We start from the raw sequence: 20130 nt of genomic DNA on the forward strand, positions 1-20130 counted from the left end.
GCAGGGGTTGGAGGGGGGATGAAAGTGGAGGCAAAAGCAGCGACTGACAAATCACTTCATCGGTCGAATGACTGCAAAGTAGGCTGGCAGTGCGGGGGGGGGGGGGGAGTTGGGGGACTGCTCAGGTAAAGGGAGCCCCAAGCGGGAGACGAGAGTGGTCAATCCAGGAGAGGGGGTGGTGACTGGGTTAGAGATGGAGATGTCTCCATAGATGAAGGCCTCTAGAGTGTGTCCGGCTGAGTGGGTTGGAGGGGAAGGAAGGAGTGAGAGAGGGAGTCACAGAGGTCACAGAATTGTGAGGTAGCTGATTCAGTCGAGGTAGATATTCTTCCTCTGTGATGCTACACAACAATATGTCATCCACGACGATGACCACACTGTCAAGTTGTAGGTTTCCCAAGTCCATCTGTAACACTCAGTTGACAACCGAGGGTGATTCACAATACTCCTGTGGTAACCGAGAAAGTTTCAGTTTAATCCCGCCGTAAGTGAACAATGTCAAATATTGGGACTCCTGATGGAGGGGAATTGAAAAGAAACCAATCTTGCACTGTAAAATAGTTTGCTTACGATGAGATTTTATATAATATTGTAGCTGGGTTCCGCACTAAGGGGAACTCTGCCTCAACAATAGCGTTCAGAGGGCATTAATATTGTATGAATCTCCATGACCCGTTGCCTTTTTAACTGGGTACACAGCCATGTTGATTCTAAAAGGCACCAATATTCCCTGTTGTACTAAGGTGGCAATGGTTTCATAGATACCCTTGTCAGCTTCCTTTAACATGGGATACTGTCTTATACGTGGTAAAATAGCCCCCTTGTTAAGTTTGATGTTTACTGTCCCTATTCCTTTTAATAGCACAACATCATATGACCGCTGCCAAATCTTCCTGTAAAAATGACAGGACTTTCATCACCAACGTCATTCTCTGGGGAATCTCCCTATTTACAACTCCCAGCTGATATGCAAGACAAATGTAAAACATTACTTCATTATCTGAGTCTTCTGTCTGTGAATAACGGTTCATCTGTGTAGTCAGTCACACTGTGTGCCTCACCAAGCGCCATCACTGCACTGTGCGCCAATTTATTCCCTCATCATCCGTCCCATGCTAAATCACTCTATCCTTCCTTACTACAACTGCTTCTAGCTCAACTGCAATTTTCTGCCCTTCCTCCACATATTTTATCCTGAATTCTTGGGAGCCATGTTAGCAGTAGATGTACTCCATAAAGGAATACTTCCGGGTTGAGTGGCACCCCCCAACCCCCTCATGGCCTTTCGACCATAAAATGTAGTTAAGAACTCTTGCACATTCATATAATGAATTCTTGAAGTGGAATATATTATCCCTTCATCAATGAATGAGTCCTGCGGTTTAATTTACTCATCACATCTCTCCGCAATATATTTACAGGTTTTCTGGATGGAATAGAACTATGGTGTAGCCAAGTGTGACAAACCTGAAGGTGTCTCACCCGCTAGTCCCGGGGATCTGTCATCCAGGTCGCAAGGACACAGCCATTGCTTTTGGATCCAGTTCCTGGGGGTGGACCAGTGCGGCAGGATCACCTGGATGAGGGGTCTTCGGGGTGGAAGTGGGACACCGGAGGGTGGGATGCAGAAGCCCCTTCCCTATAACACCTTTTCCCCATACTCCCAGGTAGGATACCTAGGAACTGAACCCCCCCACTTTCCCAACACGAACACTTTCTCACTGACAACCCACCGTGAGCGACAACGGACTAACACCAGAGTCCTTATACCTGACATGTCCTAACACCATGGTCGGGCATTTACCGATTATTACACACTCCAAACTTCCATCACACTTCCCCACAAGGATAAAAGGCGGAGCACAAAAGCACACCCTGAGCAAGGCAAAACATACAAGGAGACAGCAGTTCCAGTTAATACAAGGAGAAGGACGGCGAGACCAAAGAGGGTCGCAAGGAGGGAAGTACCATTGGATTCTAACGACCGTTACTTTCGTGAGCCTTGGAAAGTATGAAACCAAAGACCAGGAACGAAGGCTGATCAAACCTGCACAGTGTGTCAGAGGTATCCCGCGTCGATAACCCAGGCGGGAATGAGCAATTGCCGCCATGGTACTGCCCTTGGCTCCTACAACAAAGCATCATCTGAAAAGACAGCACAGCTGATGAGTCGGAGAGACTGACACCAAACCAGCTTGTGTTTTAAACCAAGGTTGCAAGCAGCAACTTTGTATAAAGGAACAGTGTGTGAGGCGTTTACGATGAGTGACACGAATATAATTGAAAACCAACAGGAGTAATTTAACTTCAGGAGGCCAAACAGAGATACCATACACAGAGTGGTCCGGCGCCACGTGGTCACTCATACGAAAATCTATGTTAGGTATCGAACTGATGCAGAGTGTGAGACGAGTCAAGCTAAACCCTGTGCACATTTGAAAGTCTGATAGTTTAATGTACATCACAGTTGGTCTGAGACTAATCGAGCGGGATCTGAGCCCGGCTGAGGGGGATCCGGGATGAACCGAGTCACCAACTCTGACATTGTTGTGAGAAGGATCTGAGCCCGGCTCAGGGTGAACACCCTACCTGAATACAGGTGAAATGAAAAGAAGGTTTACATATTTTTTTTGTAGGGCAGGCCCTCCGAGTCAAGAGACATGTAAGAAGTAAAGAGACTTGGACACAGAAAGGTCCTGAACTGTGAAAATGTAACTGTATCCACGTGCCGCAGAAGCCAGAGTGTATGCTTTGCTCAAGTAACCCACCTTGCCCTGTGCTGAAAATGTAGGGAAGAGAGGCCCACGACCCGAGCATCCTGACATATTTTGTGAACACTTTTCTTTTTCATGAACATTACCCCCACATTATTTGTAAATTAATGGTAAGGATTGGCAATAGTTTTTTTTATTAGTATAGGGCCTTTTTATTAGTCAAGACTCCAATAGGACTGCATTATTATTATTTGATGGTCATAGCTTGCTCCAATCTGTAGAATTAGGTTTAGATAGGCGTTTTTCATACCCTTGCGAAAGTTCAATAAACACTCTTGAACTGTGGTCACTTGTGTCTGTCTTACTATTGCCACCATGCGTTCCTTACACGAGTCATGTTCTGCAATTGTAATGGGTAAGCTATCTGTGAACGGAACCTTTATCGTCGTCCCAAGAAAAATCTTGTGCATCCATGAATAAACCATACATTGTGAACTTTCCCCTCCCTGACACAAGACCGAGTGGCTCCTGTATCTACCAGGAAGGAGAATTTCTTGTCACCTATGGTCACTCTGACCTGTGCTTCCTCTTCTGGGTTTGGCGTAACAAATAGGATGGGACACATCAAGTTCTCCTGTGGGCTGTCCTCTTGGGGGTACATGTTCAATCCTGTGCCTGTAACAGGGTTACCTCCCACAACGGTCACACCGTATCCTAGGTCTAGATGTATGTGGCAATAACTTTGTGGTCCATGATGTCATTGCATTTTGCTGTGTAGGTGCCTGCGTCTGCATCAGCACTTGCTGTGGTTATATCGGTGCCTGCTGTGTTTGGATTGGCAATCCCTGCTGTATTTTGTATTTGTGGTGCTTGTGTCTGATACTGCATGTGATCCTGGGCATAATATGCTGGCGGCTCTGGACTGTATGGTAAGGGATTTGCTGGCCCCTCCTTTTGTGCATCTGTTGCCAGTTCTATTGCATTCCTCCCCAGCCTCTGCATGGACATGAAATGTGCCCCATTTTCCGGCATTTCCAACACTGTTGTGGCTGTCGTCCAAATCGTGGTGACCCTCCATTAAATCCTCCTCTTCTATAGCTAGAAAATCAAATCATCTACCTCTAGGTGCACTCCCTCATCCCTGTGGGTAATATTTCTATTGTCCTCTCCCGGCAAAATTTCCATTGGGCCCTTCCATTGCCAATTTCGATAGTTTTGCACCAGCTTTGCTTCTTCTATTTTCCTTTCCACGACTTACTTTCTATATTTCTATTGTTTCAATCTGCAGTGATGAACAATAGTTAACTATCTCTGGCCCTGGTATTGCCACTATGCCCACAAATTTCTTTAATTGCCTCTGTATTTATTCGGGGAGGCCCGGACTCAAAATGTGGTAAAAGATGGCGATATTTTGATCCCATGGGTCCTATGTCTTTAATCTCCATTTCTCTTGAATGTCCTGTATGTATGCTGTGGGGTCTTCCTCTGGCTGTCATGAACTTCAGATCACGCCCCTTTTGGACCTCCTGGTCCTTGTCTCAACGGGGCTTACATTCCGTACTACTTCCAACATGGCCGTCCAGAGCTGAAGCCCTTGCTCGCTCCATGCGCTGAACGCGGCGTGATCCATTTATAGACCACGCCTTCCGAGGCTCCGCGCGTCTCAATGCTATTGCAGAATAGCCTCAGACGTGTGTTCGTAGCTCGCGGTATTGTTTCCTTTGTCCCAGTGCTATTACCCGCTCCTAATCCTTTACCCCTTCCTGATTCCGAACATTACTAGCTTTTCCTAGACTCCCGGATTCCTGGACTCCGCGTTCCCGGAACTAAACGCAACCTGGAACCAGACGAGACTCGAGCAGCACTGGGCTTTTAATAGGTGTAAGGGGTATAATCCCTGAGTAATCAAAGACTCTTCTTCACTGTGGGGCTGAGGATGAGCAGTGTGTGCCATGCACCCTTTGTCATGCTGATTAAGCAGCCACTCCTTTGCATTTGGTTCTACCATGTCTTCTGAATCCATTTTCCATAATTCAAGTATACCTAACATGTTCTGTAACTGTTTTCCCATATGTGCGGAATAAAGTATGTTCACATATGTTGCAGTACTGTCCTCGAATGAGTGCCTTCTTTTGGCCAGGCCATGAACCTGTTGTCCTTTTACTGGGTAATACCTTACATACATGCATTATTGGGGTATCCCCCATTTTAATACTTTAACACACAACTTACCAATACTCAACAATGCTTTTCCACCAGTGTAATACATTGTGTCTTTCTCTGAGGCCACGCCTCCTGCATCACCCAATCCTTCTGAGCAGCACCACAAAACGCCACTACCTTCGAGCAGCGCCACCTCACTGCCCTTCAAAGATGCCCCAAAACATCATCATAGACCGAGCAGCCCATCATGCTGCTCCCACATTGTGCTGTGGAGAGGGGGGTCCACCAGGGGTGCGTTTTGGCCCCCCTCCTGTTGTGTCTGTATATAAATGTCATCATAGAGGAGTTGCTGGTGGCCCGTCTCGACCCACCCAGACTTGGCTGTGACAGATTCCCAGCACTCTTCTATGCTGATGATGCCGTATTATTATCTATAACCCCGATAGGGCTGTAACAACTTAACCATTTTTATGGAGAAATGTCAAGAATTGTCAATGTCACTGAACCTAGAGAAAACAAAAAGTGCTAGTCTTTAGTAGAAAGTGCCATAAGAAAATTAAATTGAAGGGGACGATAGATGATTATGTGTAAGAACAAGTGTGCTACTATGATTATCTGGGGGATCAGATTCTCAGAGGGTTTAACATGGCCAGTGCATCTTGCCATGCCACAGCAACCCAGGAAAAATGTGGCATCTGTTTATACAACAGGCTCGGAAGGGGTGAAATTTCACCTGCAATAAAACTTTATCAAGTACAAGGCAGGGTGGCGGCCTTGTATGGTGCAGAATTGTGGCGTCATTGCCCCTCAACTGAGCTAAGTGTGACGGATAACAGCTTCTTGCAGAACTTGCTAATACAACAGAAGGGAGCTCCAATGGCAAGATTGTGCTGGGAATGCTGCCTTAAGCCTATAAAGTAAGTTATTGCCACTAAATCACTGCTTTACTGGATTAGGCTTTGGAGTAAACCTGAACCGGGTGAAATACAGAGAATCGCTAATTTGCCTAAAATAAATACTCTGGGATCTAGCACTTTGGCTTCGATTTGTTAGTAGAGGCTTTGCGAATTTGGATATGGGGACTTGTTCGGAAAAACCAGAGGACCCAAAACTAAGCTCAAAAGCCCAGTTTAAAATTAAGAGTGACAAAGCGATCAATAAACCAGATGAAAAGTGCCTGTGCTGAAGACAGGTGCCTCCTAAATAATGATGAAACAGCTAGAGGGACTTGAATTGTATTAGGATTATGAAGCACCAGCACACGCCCTAAGCTTATGTATACAATTACGTACAACAGTCAGTGGCCAAACATACTAGAGAAGAGCTGTATGTGGCAACTCAGAGGAAACAAACACTTTTTACTCATTTGTCCTGGTTATTCAAGGCTGAGAAAGTGTTATTTACTGCCAGTATTCCGACTGAAGGACATTAGAATAACAGATTTGGCTGTGAACATTTGCAAGAACACATCAGATATGAATTCGGTTTATTTTATCACAAAATCCGTACACATAGCCGGGGTATGTAGGGTGAAATATTACTCAAATATTAAAATATTGAAAACATTAATACAGCTCATATATTTCAGTGTCCGAGTGTAATCTGTGTGTGCCAGTCCAAGTCCTTTTTATTCTAAAATTTCACATGTATTGTAAACAAGTAATAGTTTATTTTATGTACGTTGTAAAGAATGTGACTTTGAAATGCTTTTATGGTTTAGTACCGAATAAAGCTATGCAAAGCTCCCACACCAGACCACACCCTTTGGTCCACAACACCACTTTTCGCCCTCCACGAATACACAAAAATCAACTTCTACAAGGACTTAGTTCGCTATCTTTACAACATGAGGCTGGCGCCAGCAAGCACTACACAATAAAATACAATACAGCTGTCTTTTCAACTTCAGTCTCTTTACATTTGTACCCCATGACAGGGTTTACTACAAAGTCTTTTCCAACCGTTCTCATCACAATTCCCACAATATGCAAAAATACCCTCTCCCCGTTTTGCCGTGCCAATGGCACACTTGCATCGCTGAATCTACTGAGAGTCTTCGGCGCCGGGTCTCGCCCATCAGCCTACGATTCTCCACACCCTATGGGGCGGCCTACGGGGACTGGACAGGACTTTCTCCAAGGGTGCTCCCGTCGGCCCTTCTCTATTGCGCATGTTCTCGTTCTTCACAGGTCGCCTCTGCAGCCATGGAAGGACACAGCAGGGACATTCCCCGACACTTCCGATGACGCTTAGGGAACCTTCCTCAGCTGACACCTGTTAATTGGGGCCCAACCGTCTCCGGTATGCCAGTGATACTGAAATTGATTCAAACCACACTCAATGATGAGGTAGACAAAGTGCAAGGCAAAGCTCAGTTTTATTATCATCCAAATAAAGCCAGGACAACATACAAGCCAGACTGGTACTAGAGGAAAAATGCCCAAGAACTGTCTATTCATTACAGAAATTACCATCCCTCACATTCCTTACACGATTAGCTGAGAAGTCTCTATGTTCTTGGCCTTGGGTCTGTGTGTGCTTTTAGGGAATACCACAGGTGTCCCATCTTCTGCTGGCTGCTAATGAATAGCTGTTGTACATGTAGGATCTTTAAGCATGCTGTACACGTAGGATCCCAACTTTTTACTATCCCCATTTTAATCATCTAGAACATGCGGGATCACAGCTTCAAAAACGCATCATAGTTCACTCGGCCAAACACACGCCGGTGATGCACTTTATGAGTTCAAGCCGGGGAGAGTTTAGAGCACATTTGATACACGGTAAAGCCGCACCCAACACTGGGAGCCACATCGGCGGCAGTCCTGATGGTGGGGCAGGCAGAGGCGAGACACTGGTGGCAAGGGCTCTGGACCACAAGATATGGGCCCCCCCAGGCGGGACTTTCTCCTGTCTAATCCGGCAGCGTGCCGCTTCCCAGATTCCATTAGTGCTGCAGCAGAGGCTGCACTGCTCCTTTTCTCTCCAGGCGGGAGAATTATTTACTTAAAGGTGTAGTTCACTCAAAAATGTTATGATTTAATGAAGAGGGGCCATAATGCCATATATATACAAAATATTGTTTTAAAAGTTCCTATGTAAAATGTGTGTTCCTAAGCTGTGCACTGTAATGCGCCCTGCTTAGGAACAGGGGAAGCTCCTACTTCATACTGAGCCAGTCTTGTGGGTGGAGAGGGAGGAGGAGTTGGCAGTCTCCTCCCCTTCGGTGCTGGGTAGCGCTGAAAGGCCCTACGACATTGACAGTGCTCATGTGCTTTCAGTGTTGGAAAGTTGGAGGCTACCCTGGAAAATAAGGAAAAGACAACCGCCGGATGATGCAATTCCGAGGTAGCTAATGTGTAAAATGGTCTCGTAATTAAATGACGAGGAGGTGAACATGAAGGTATGTTCCCAGCCTGCGCCTGAAGAAAAGGGAGGGGACAGGCTGGCTTGGTTAGTCTAGGATCTCTTTGCTGGGTTATGACTTGTGCATGTCTGTGACGTATGTATACGTGTGACACCAGGTCAGTTTTGAAGTGCATTTTCAAAACTTCTTCAGAGCCTGTGTGCCATCTAGGTAGTAAGGTGCACTGGCAGAGCTGTGTGGTACACACAGACCACCACCACACCGGCTGTGATGTGTTCTGTTGTACTGGAATGGGCAAGGGGTTAGATGCAGTGTGCTGCACAGCAGGTCAAAATAGAGGAACAGCGCAACACTGCTGCAGCTAGACAACGTAGTCTGGAACAAAAACAAGATGAAGGGAATTCCATGTGCAGGTTTAGAGCACACGATTATTTGCAGACAACATAATAATACCACTAAGTGACCCCCAAAATAAATCAATATCACCAAGCACGATTCTCCACAGTGACTGGGTTTGAAGGTCAACTAACAAATCTGAAATGTTAAACTTAACACAAAAGCAAATGCAAGTTCTTTAAGAAATATCCCAGTTCCAAACGACTGCAAAGAGGATCAAGAACTTGGACATACAGATTTCACCCATGTTAAATGGCCTCTACCCAAGCCCTTTTTCATTAATTTACTAAAACTGTGCTTGACATGTGCTTGGCATATGTCTGGCGAGGGAACAAACCTGCATCACCAATGCTCACCTCAAAGCTAGCAAGGTAGGGAGTGCCAGGGGGGAGGTCATACACTTCCCTGACTTTGGAGCTTACTAAATGGGGCCCAACTGAGAATAATCTATGAGTGGTCAAGTCCAACTACTTAAACAAAATGGGCATGGATGGACCATGCAGAGGTTGGGATGTCATTAAAGCAAGTACTGGGACTCCCCAGGAGCAACACTTCACTGGAATCCGAACTTCTCTCTGGAATATAGTGGGGTAAACTTTCAAAGATGGCGACAAACAATGGGAGATTAGGAGCATAGTTCTATCCTTTCAGAAAATCAGAATCTAGCGAGGATACAGAGAGTAGATAAATCGGCGCTGTGTGTTCTAAATTGATAGCACATTTTTCCTATGCACATGACTATAGATCCGAATGCAACCCATCATTTTTTTTCATGCATATGCTAGAAAATCACAACCCCACATTCGCACAAAGGGAGACTGGGTAATTCATTTAAATGCATTTACATAAATGTCCGTTTTTGATGCAATTTTTCTCTGATACCAATACGTGTTTTTCATATTGGAGGAAAAAAAGTTTGAATCAGCTATGACAAACTAGTTTCATGTTAACTGAAGAGAGTCTTAATACACTGACCGATAAGTGCCAAGATTGTCAAAGAATTCAGGCTACTGCTTAGAGGTGGCATTGTATTATTTAGGATTACAAATGTTATAAGTATATTTACTGGATATACGATGTGACTACATGTGTGCACGGTGTATTATGTCATAGGCCGCTTAACTGTATTTCTGTATATCAGCTATTGACTTGTACTGAGATTTCATTGTGGACTTCCCCAGCATAAAGCTAGGTGACCACCTTTGCATTGATGCAGCCCGTTTCTTGTCCTAGAATTGTGGGGTGCATTTGAATACCAGGGAGTGTTATATCCAGAGGTTTATAGTGATTGCATCGAATGCCAAAGCTTTGAATGCCTTCGCATCTAAAAAAAAAGCAGAAAATGTATTTTCTTTTTTTCATTTTTCATGGAGGGGCCGCCATCCCCCGTTTTTGTACCCCTTAAAACCATTACAATTAAAATAAAACCTTTACCTTTGAAAAAAATGCATTCAATGCTTTTTTTAATGCTTTTTTTTCGATGCTTTTGCCATTAAATGCTTTGTATTCGATGCAATGACTGGATACCTATCCAGATTGGCCACTTGGTGAAAAGAGCAAATGACAGCAAATATCTGAACAGCGTGAAGATCGACTATTATAATGTACCACTGACTATCATCTTTTGTCTGCAGCTATTACGTAACCAATACTCCCAAACATGCGCTTATCACACCTTTGCTAAGACAAGTACACTGAAAGTTCCTAAATATCTTAAGCAGTGCTTGAAATAGCACGAGGCTTCACAAATTCAAGGAGCTGCAGCTAGATGCACCATCAACATTGAACGAGTCTGATGTGAGCAGCATAAACAACCTTCATGCATTCAGTAAACACATTAAAACGTGTGGTTTAGTTGCCCAGTTTCCCCCTTGGATGAGCATCCCCTGGATGGAATGCACCCCATATACAGACACATCTGTGCTTTCACCACATTAGCCCTATGAGTCCTTTATTTTTTCATACAGTAGCCAAGCTCTGGCTTTTGGGCAGCTAGATCGTGTGCGCCGAGATGCACTGGAGCTGTAGAGCCAACCCCTCCCCTCCTGTTTTTCTGGAGTGGGTGGGAGAGGTGACGGGGAGTGGAACAGCAACAATAAAAATAAAGGGGAGCATTGTGTAGGTAAACACATTTTAAATACATCAGGGGAGCTTTTACAAGCCTTCAAACACCATTTGCTGTTTAGGTGCATTATAAATAACAAATAAAGTGTACCTCTGCCTCCTGGGGGAGGGAAAATTGTAGGCATTCGAAGACATCTCGTAACACACAGTGTTATTTATTGCCGGTCTCGTAACACACAGTGTTATTTATTGCCAGTGATATTCAAAGGAAAAGATGGAGGGAACATACACCTCCAGTCCTATATAATCAACATAGTGGAATACAAAATAAACCGCATTTGTGTAACCACCACATCCCATGAGGCGTGGTTTGGCAGGCCTCCCTAGGAGGACTTCGCAATGATTCCCCTAGAAAAACTGGACTGGGACCCTTCTCATGTTGCCAGGGAAAAGCAGACGCTTTCCTGAACCCAACCCTGGGGTTGGTGTTCTGCTGGAGGATCACATGAGGGGGGTGGGGGGAGTAGGTCAGGAGGAATGGAATCTCCCGTGTTCAACTTTCCGCGAAACCCTAGAAAAACAAACTTTGCCATTAGGAACTTCAAGTCCCATAATTCCCCCAAGTACTGGGACGAAGAAAAGGTCTAACGAGGAACAATACTGCAGGAGTGGTCAGATTGCCAGAAATGACCCACACCAAGGGATACTGAGAGTCTTAAAAGGCCTCCTCAGGTGCAGGCCATTATCGAGTAGAAAGAGCAGTGTGATACGCATATGTGGCCGACGCAGGAACTGGAGGAGGGAGAAGGCGCCGGGACCACCGTCGGGCAGAAAAACAATACCCGGTCCTGAGAGGGCCTGTGCCTCCAGAAGTCTTAAGTGCTGTGTCTGCGCAGCTGGAAGCAAAAGAGAGGGAAGCGTTCCTTCCCAAGAGTCCGTCTCGGGTGGCTGACGAACACCACCTTAGCAAAGGAGCCTTCTTTTACAAGTGGCGCAGGCGACGGCGGACAAGGAGTAGCTGTTTGCCGGGTCGCAAGGAGCCAATGAAGCAGGACACCGGCGAGCAACAAGAGGATCGGACGCGCACCTCTTACACCAGCTGATAGTGACCCTGGATCGCTTCGAGAACGCTCAAATGCTGAAGGCAGGCGTTTATCAAGTAGCAAACACATGCGTATGAGTGAAAGTGATACTAAAAGTCATTTTGAATACCAAACTATTAAAAAGTTGCAAAAGCAACATTTATTGTAACCAAATGACTAACATTAAGCTTGTAAGTTTGTTGAGAACCCAGCAACCCGATGGAGCAATATTATTAAAAGCTAATAGATCTAACCATTGCCCAAGCCAAGAGAAACCTAAATCAAGGCAAATCAAATCCAACAGATATTGCCAAAGGCAGAAGGGAATTAATGAAAGGTCCAATGGTTGTGAAGCTTGTTGCCCATATTTTGAGAAAGTACATAACAAAAGCTGGTATAAAACCACATTGCCCAAGCCAAGGAAAAAACTGAATAAAATCCTATCCTTGTCAGTATTTGGCTACTTATGCAGTAAGAAAACGAGTGGCAAGGACGCTGCCCTTCTGCAAGAGGTAATTCTGAAGGGGAAGAGCATAATCTGCAGACGAGTATTAAAGAGCACCTAGGTGAATCTAGTTTTCCCTGAAGAGTTGCTAAAAGTTTGATGCTGTTGTAAAGCCGTTATAAGTTGATCCAAACCACAGAAGCACTTGCGGTTTGTGAATCGCTGTTTGTGTAGGGGAGTATACCCGAAATGGCAAACTTTTGAAGTAGGAGGCCTGGCATGGGAGTAAACCAGGTAGAAGTTGATGAAGTGGTGCTGACTAAGAATGTATGTTGCCGAAGAAAGAACTGTATATAACTGCTGTAGAGGAGGTATATTTCTTCCGAAATATTCAGTTGTGGCAAACATCCTGACAAAGACAATTATTGTTGCTATTGACGAACTAAGAAAATATTCTTTATGTGAATTGTTGAATCACTGGAGTGCTGGAACATTTTGTTGTCAAGTTTAGTAACAAAGAACTGTGTTGGAATTATGTTACAAACCAGGATCTCCTTGTTTCTTTTGGGACTGTGGAGCAGAATTCTGCTTGAATCTGGGGAAAGGGAATTCACCCAGATTATAAGGATAGACTATTGTCATATTATGAATTCAATTGTTTCTTTTGAACTGCCATATATTTTACTTCATTGAGTTATTGTATGTATAAGTGTGAGGGACAGATATGTGTTAGAGTGTTTCCTTTAGTTTATTTTAGGTAGGGTAATCCTCATCGGTTTAGAGATAGTGAGGCATTTATCCAACCTTTTAATTTAATAAAGATGGCTACGTTTGAAAAACCTTCGCAAAATTGCCTGCCTCCCATTTCTGACACCTCACATCCCCCAATAAAATTTGGTTAAAACTAGTGCTTAATGGTGTATTTTAAAGCATATACAGCAAGATTGGTAACACATGAAAGGATGCAAACAGTCGAGGTTTGGGAGCGGTATTACCAGGCATAATCGTGAGAAACAGACACTGTACCAAACTGCATTTCAGAAAACCTTGGGCCAGTTACAGATCAAAGATGAGATGGATAAATAACATTTTTCGTCAAATAACCTTTCATAAAATGGTCTTAATATATCTTACATTTTAACTACAATTGTTCCAATAACGGATATATATATTGAAAGGATCTATTTGCATTTTATTACAATCCAGTTACCATGCATCCATGTGTATCACTTTACAAAACTCTGCATATAATTTTTTAACCTTACATATGGTGACAATACTGGCATTAATGGGGTTTCAGGCTACACTTGGCATATACTGGCAGCAACAGAACATTTCACTGAAAGATTAGACCATGCATAGGATGCATTTCAAGCTCTATATGGCATTACTCAGGCAGTGGGAGGCTGTGCTTCTATATGATCACAGTAACTGTACAAGTAAGGTTTCATATTTAAAATAAAACCTTGTCGTCAACACATAATTATTGAATTCAAAAGCCAAATCACACGGCTTTTATCACACTTATTTAATTTGTAAGTGTTTTTTTCCAGGGACTCTTTTTGAAAAATCCTTTTAGCTGCTTCCCCTTATCACTCCTGGTGTATGGCATTTTTTTAATTTCTTTTTTGACAACGCTTTACCTTCATCCTGAAGTTGAAGATAAAATAAATGCACTTCAAAGGTTCAGCAAGTGCTGAACTCTGGAAATCTTCCTCTTGCGAGCTCCATTCACTGCAGATGGGCCTGGATCGCAGTAGAGCCAGTATAGAGGTAAGCATAACAGGGCCACAGGAAATGGTCTGAAGGTCTGCAAGTTGCCTTTGGGCTGTAGGAGCATCCCTGGTATTCAGGCCTTTGAGGAAAGTGACTGCTTGGAGTTTTTGGAACTCCAAAATCTTCCCATCAAATCCATCAAAATAAATAGCAAAGTAACATGTTAAAATGAATTATTTTAGTGATGGGCTAGGAATCCCAAGTAGAAATAAAACACTTAATAAAAAAATGGACATATGTAAAAATAAAGAAAAGGCAACAATTAAGAGTACAGTACATTTGACAATCGTTAACCAAGAATTAGGAACATTATATTATCCATTGCTTACCTGAAGAATGCTCACCACTTCGCTAACTGGTATTTCAGATGCTTTTTTAGACTGCAATACCGGAATCATTGTCTCATTCGCACCATTTGGTATGTGTCGAAATCTGGACACCTGAACAGATGAAAAGAAACAACATATTATACTACAGAAAATAGGTGCCAGAAAAAAGTTATATTTGAAAAAAAAGCTGCCGATGAAATCAGGTTAGTGACTCAAGCACCGAACAAAGATGCAAGACAAAGAACTTTGCATGTAAAGCCCTTCATCTAGAGCGTTTAGTTAGTCCCAAGTGAAACTCCCAAAAGGGGAGCTTGTTAAGAATGGATTGTGGCACCAGCCAATCAACCCATTAAGAAATTTAAACACAAGCTGCAAAATAGGAGACTGGCATTGATGTGTTTCAAATTTAATTAAACAAACCAGTTTTTACCAGACAACAATACAGTGGGACATAGCTTTTTTAAAGAAGGGACAGGCGTGCTCGTTATATAGTAGGAGACATCCATGTGAATAACAGCTTCTTAAAATCAGGGTGCAAAATGTGCACTCGCACAAGTGATATTTGGCGAGCAAGAAATGATGTGCTGTGTGTATGTATATCACTGAGGGGGCAAGTGGTTTTTTGTATGTCTGGCTAGTAGCTTGCAACTTGAATGTTTGCCTACTGGCATTAGGTTTCAGAAGGACATGAGCCACATTGGGCCTGGGAGAATAGCAGCCTCCTAAAAGAGGAAGATGGACAACTTCTTCAAGCACAGACAGCATGATTTACATTTCAAAATAGCATGTACAGAGGCCCTAAATACTTGGTTTGATTTGGAATGTCATGTCCAAGTACAAGAACAAATGTGCCAACTGTGACGAATCAAGGGTATTCGTCTCCACTCGCGATGGGTGAGCCACCCCCTTTGGGAATAGGGAGGTGGGCTGGCTAAGCCCAACACCCGTTAGGGCCGCAGCCCTCTCAAATAGTTGATTCCTTGATAGAGATATCAATGATCCTCCCTATTCTCAAGATCCCAATATTTGTGTTGGCTACATGGGACAAATTGTGCAAGGACTTAAAGCTTCCTGCAAGACTGGCTAGTATGGTCTGACCCTCTGTGTGTGCAGGACTCGCCTAGAATGAGGGCACACTGGAACGGCCCACCCCTAATAGAGTTAGAGATTAAAAAAACATGCACATAGGAGCAATGGAGAAAGAAACCCGTTAATCTAGGGAAGGGTGAACACCTCCTCCTGAGAGTTGTGGCAGGAAGAGTAAGAGTGTATGCAAGGCACAGCGAAGGGAAGCGCTGCTGAGCTTGTGCCGGAAGTGCCCTGTCCGGAGGAGCAACGTAGAGCACCCGCTGTCGAGAAGCAGAGAACCGGTGTACCAGGCTGCCAGCATCAGGGTTCCGCAGGGAGCCAGAGGGAGGAGAGGGCCAGCTCTGCCTGAGCAGCGACACCTACACCTGAAGTGAACAGAAGAGGTGGTGCTGTGGCAGCCAATCTCCCTGATTCTCCCTTAGGAGCACCGCCCAAGGAAAAGGTGGCCCCAGCGAACCGGTTGAAGGGAGGAGAGGCAGGGGTGAGACCAGAAGCCAAGGTGGGGGGGGGGGGAGGAAGAGATTCCTGAAACCTCAACCCGGGGTAAGGGAAACGAAATCCCAAGGTGGGGTGAGAGACTATACACAATGGTCTAGTGAGAGAATGCCAGGATCTTTATTGAGAGAAAGACTACTAGGAGAACAGTCATAGTGGTGAGACATGGGCCAGACATTTCCACCATAGACCAAATACAATAGACATTTGACTGAAATTGAACAGTATCGACAAGAGAAGCTTGGAGAGCTATTTAGGCTACCAGCTCAGACTGTATATGGGGGAAGGGAGCCCTTATTGAGATAGGCACACAAGGATGGGGATCAGAAGCCAATCACCAGTCATTTGCTCACGTCCATCTTTGTTGAATGTATGGGTTTCTTTTATAGAGATAGAGACAGAAAACAGGCAAGCATAAGATTCTGGAGAAGGGACTTTATTTGTAATGGACATCCTGGGAAGCACCCTTCTATGGTGTTCTTTACAGAACAGGAGTTAGGGACAGTATAGATTTTTTGTGATCTAAAAAAAATAAAATGTTCACCCAGAATGCCACATTGTCAGTCGCCTGAATCTGATCTACCACAGAACATAAGATGGATTGAATGTGCAGCACTAGAACGATTTATTTACTGTTATAATTAACGCCAAAGCAAGCTTCGACAAGTCGTGTTGGTGTGCATCTCGTATACTAGGTACTGAAACAGCAGGGGAGCACTGAATTAAACAGTAGATTCAACACTCTAAACAGGTTTTCTTGATTTGCCCAATTGAAAGACAAAAGGGCAAAAAGACTGTTACTACAATAGTTCTCTCAAGGATTTGATTAGAAACTAGTAGCACCAGAAATAAGTATAGCACATTTGGAATTTTACCTGTATTACTGACCACAGGGAGTTTTAAACAGGGCTAGCCTGCCAGTAAACTGGTATGTCTTGGTTTTAGTTTAGTTTCATTTCTTTATTTATTTGTACCGCGCGCCGAACCCTGAGGTAACTGGGCACCAGAGACAGAGGAGGTTATACCAGAATATAGACATACAAGATAATAACAGTAAGTGCAGTTGATCGGGTTACATGGTGGTCGGGAGGCAGACATAGGATAAGAGTGTATTAATTAGTTTGTCAGACAGAGGTGGAGTTCTTGTTGGCTAGCCAGGACTTCGCTTTTGCTCTGAAGGTCCAGAAAGAAGGTTCTGCTAAGGTTCAGCGGTATAGCGTTCCATTGTTTGGCGGCTAGGACCGGGAAGCTAGAGCCGCCTGCTTTTAGACTGTCGCTGAATTTTTTCCTCTTCCACGTAAGTCCCCAGGGATGCACCTCTCTTAGCTTTGTATACAATATTTCTCTTTCTCGGTCTTTTATGTCCTCGACATTGGTGCCTCCGTCTCTCAGAGTGCGTTAGCCGCTCTCATTACTTCGTTGCAGATAACAATGTCTACTGGGATGATCCTGATCCATGAGACTGGGTTAGAGATCGGGAGTAATCAGTCCAGTCCTGGTCAGCAGTCCAGTGGTAGGGTGTTGTGATTAAGCCTGCAGAGTAATCACTGATACCAAACCCAAAGTCTCCTCCCATGTGGCCAGGAGAAGGCAGCCGCTACCTGATCCGGAACCTGGAGGTGGTATTCTGAGGGTGGATCACATGGGGGGAGATGGCTGCCGGGGCAAGGTGATGGCTGACAGGGGAGGCTCTGTATTCTTCCCCTTGACAGTGAAGAAACCCTAATCCCAGAGTTTCTAATGGCCTGCTGCCATTATTCATAACCCTTTTTAAGGTCTCAAAACCTTCTGCTGTCAAATATCTTAAGCAGAACTTTATTCATCCTTCACATGTATCTAACCGCTTTAAAAATCCTTTGACATCTATTGTTGAGGTTAAGTATTATGAAGATAAGAATGTGCAACAGAATTTAAAACACTATGGTAATCCTTTGGACTTTAATTCCCAGAAAGCAAGCACTCGGACGAAGAAGAGGGGTAAAGAGTCAATGAAGATGAACAATAATGCCAATAGTAATGTGCAGTCTAGTTGTTGTCCATTCATTCAACTGGCAAGTACATTTAAACAACTGCGGATAGGGGAACGAGAAGCAGAAAGTGAAGGAGAAACCAGATAGGGCTGCAGAGTGTACAGAGCAGGAAGCAGAGCTGAGAAACGAGGCAAACATGTAGGAGTTCACCAGACTGAAGGAGAGCGGTGCTCCCGAACTGCCATTTGTCACCCCAACGTACTGGAGTGGCGGGAGACCAGACAGATGTTAACGGACTCCAGTGAAGGGAAGCAAAGGTGTCGGCAACCGCAGACAGGTTTTCCACGATGCTGCTAAGCTAGAGAGCAGCAACCGCATCAGCGAGGGACCACAAAGCCAGCAGAGGTCCTGAAAGGGGGTCTGAAACTGCAGACGTCATACACGAAGCAAAACTTGTCATTACAGTAAACCAGGAGTCTGAGACTCCAGAAGATACCAGTGAGTTGGCCATTTGATAATGGTGACCATGGGGCGCTCCAACAGGTACTTGGGCAATTAAGTGGAAGTTTTGAATACCAACCAAATAGAGTCACAGAAAGAACAAGAGGGCAAACATGGTGCAATTTTAAACTATATATTATAAACGGGACTGAAAGCAGAGTTCCTTTACAAGGTCACAGAGATGCGACTTGCAATATCCTTTTTTAAGAATGATAAGGTATATTTAATATAGCGTTAGTAACCCGTTCCAGGGGGGTAAAGGCCCGGCAGCCAGAGTTAAAGTGAAGGCGTTTAACAAGGGCACCGGGAAGTTCGCCGTCCGCCCCACCCGGTACAGCCCATGAACAGGTAACTAATGCCATTAGCACCCCGGGTTACCAAAGTGCTCTCCGTTCTAAAAAAATCTCAAACCCTCGAAATGCAAAGGTGATGTATGCCCGCCACAATCATTAAGAAATGTGCTGACATCCTAGCCCCCTTCATCAACGCCTCCTTTGCCTCTGGACTTGTCCCATCATGTCTCATAGAAGTCTGGGTACACCAACTTCAAAAAAATAAAAACTCTAGACCCCTCGGCCCCAAACAACTACAGACCTATCACGACAATCCCTTTTCTCCTAAAAGAATCCTTGACATAGCAGCCTACCTTCAGATGCAACACTTCCTAGAAAATGAAACCCATACTAGGCCTACGTCAAGCAGGATTCTGACCCGGCCATGGCACAGAGTCGGCGCTACTAGATCTACATAAATCAGATGGACGAAATTCAGGACAATGGCAAACATGCCCTGCTCCTCCTTTGCGATTTATCTGCCTCCTTCAACCTAGTGGACATCAACATACTTTGCTACCACCTTACCACATTGGCCCACTTCTCGCATGAGGCGACAACCTGGATCGCCTCATTCCTAGATGGTAGAAACATGAGAGTATTTGCTGAAAATGTAAGTGCTACACTGCACCCATTCTATGCGGAGTCCCACAGGGCTCCTGCATCTCTCCCACATTATACAACATCTTCACCAGACCACTCTTTAATATCCTAGACTCCAGCGATATAACTTATACCAACTACACGGATGACACAAGTCTTTCTCCCCCCCAACAGGCATATTTAAAGAAGACGCCAAAGCACTCAACACATCCTACTCCTTCATCCAGACTTGGATGGAGGCAAACGGCCTGTGTCTCAACGGGGACAAGAGCGAAATCCTGCTAAAAGGACCTCCAGCGACAGTTAAAAAAAATAAAAAAATAAAAATTCAAAAAGAAAATAAACTCACCAACCAATACTCCACATTCCTAAATCGAGAACCTACAAATCTCGGTCTCTCCCGCTATCAAGACCCTAGGAGTACACCTAGATGCCACCTTCTCCATGTCTCGACAAGTCAGCGCCATTGCCTCAACTGCAGCATACTCCACCAAACTACTGAATGCAGTTAAACCGTTCCTCTCCACAGCAAGTTGGGTCACCATAGCCAGAGCCGTCATAGGCTCTAGGCTAGATTGCTGCAATGCCCTATTAGCTGGCACCTTCTCTAAAAACTTTAAAAAACTCCAAGTCATTCAAAATGATTCACTCCGGGCAGCTCTCAGCATCCCTAAAAGGGAACACATCACGACGGCAAGAAGAGTAGCCCACTGGCTACCCATCAGAGAAAGGGTCCTGTTTAAAACACTAGCCATTACTCACAAGTGCCTCGCTAACTCAGCCCCGCCATATCTATCCCCGAAA

The 20130-nt window shown here is 44.5% G+C and overlaps 1 protein-coding gene across 6 annotated transcripts in view; it reads right to left on the reverse strand.

Annotated features, from left to right (window-relative positions):
* Positions 1-20130, reverse strand: part of ATP2C1 (ATPase secretory pathway Ca2+ transporting 1) — a 1883161-nt gene that overhangs the window by 1604316 nt on the left and 258715 nt on the right. For all 6 annotated transcript variants that reach the window (XM_069648728.1, XM_069648731.1, XM_069648729.1 and 3 more), the window contains one exon: positions 14337-14447. In XM_069648728.1, coding sequence (XP_069504829.1) covers positions 14337-14447 — 111 coding nt within the window. The remainder of the gene's footprint in view (positions 1-14336; positions 14448-20130) is intronic.

This window comes from Ambystoma mexicanum, chromosome 2q (genome assembly GCF_040938575.1).
Source record: "Ambystoma mexicanum isolate Mex_15411 chromosome 2q, UKY_AmexF1_1, whole genome shotgun sequence".
Classification (NCBI taxonomy): Eukaryota; Metazoa; Chordata; class Amphibia; order Caudata; family Ambystomatidae; genus Ambystoma; species Ambystoma mexicanum.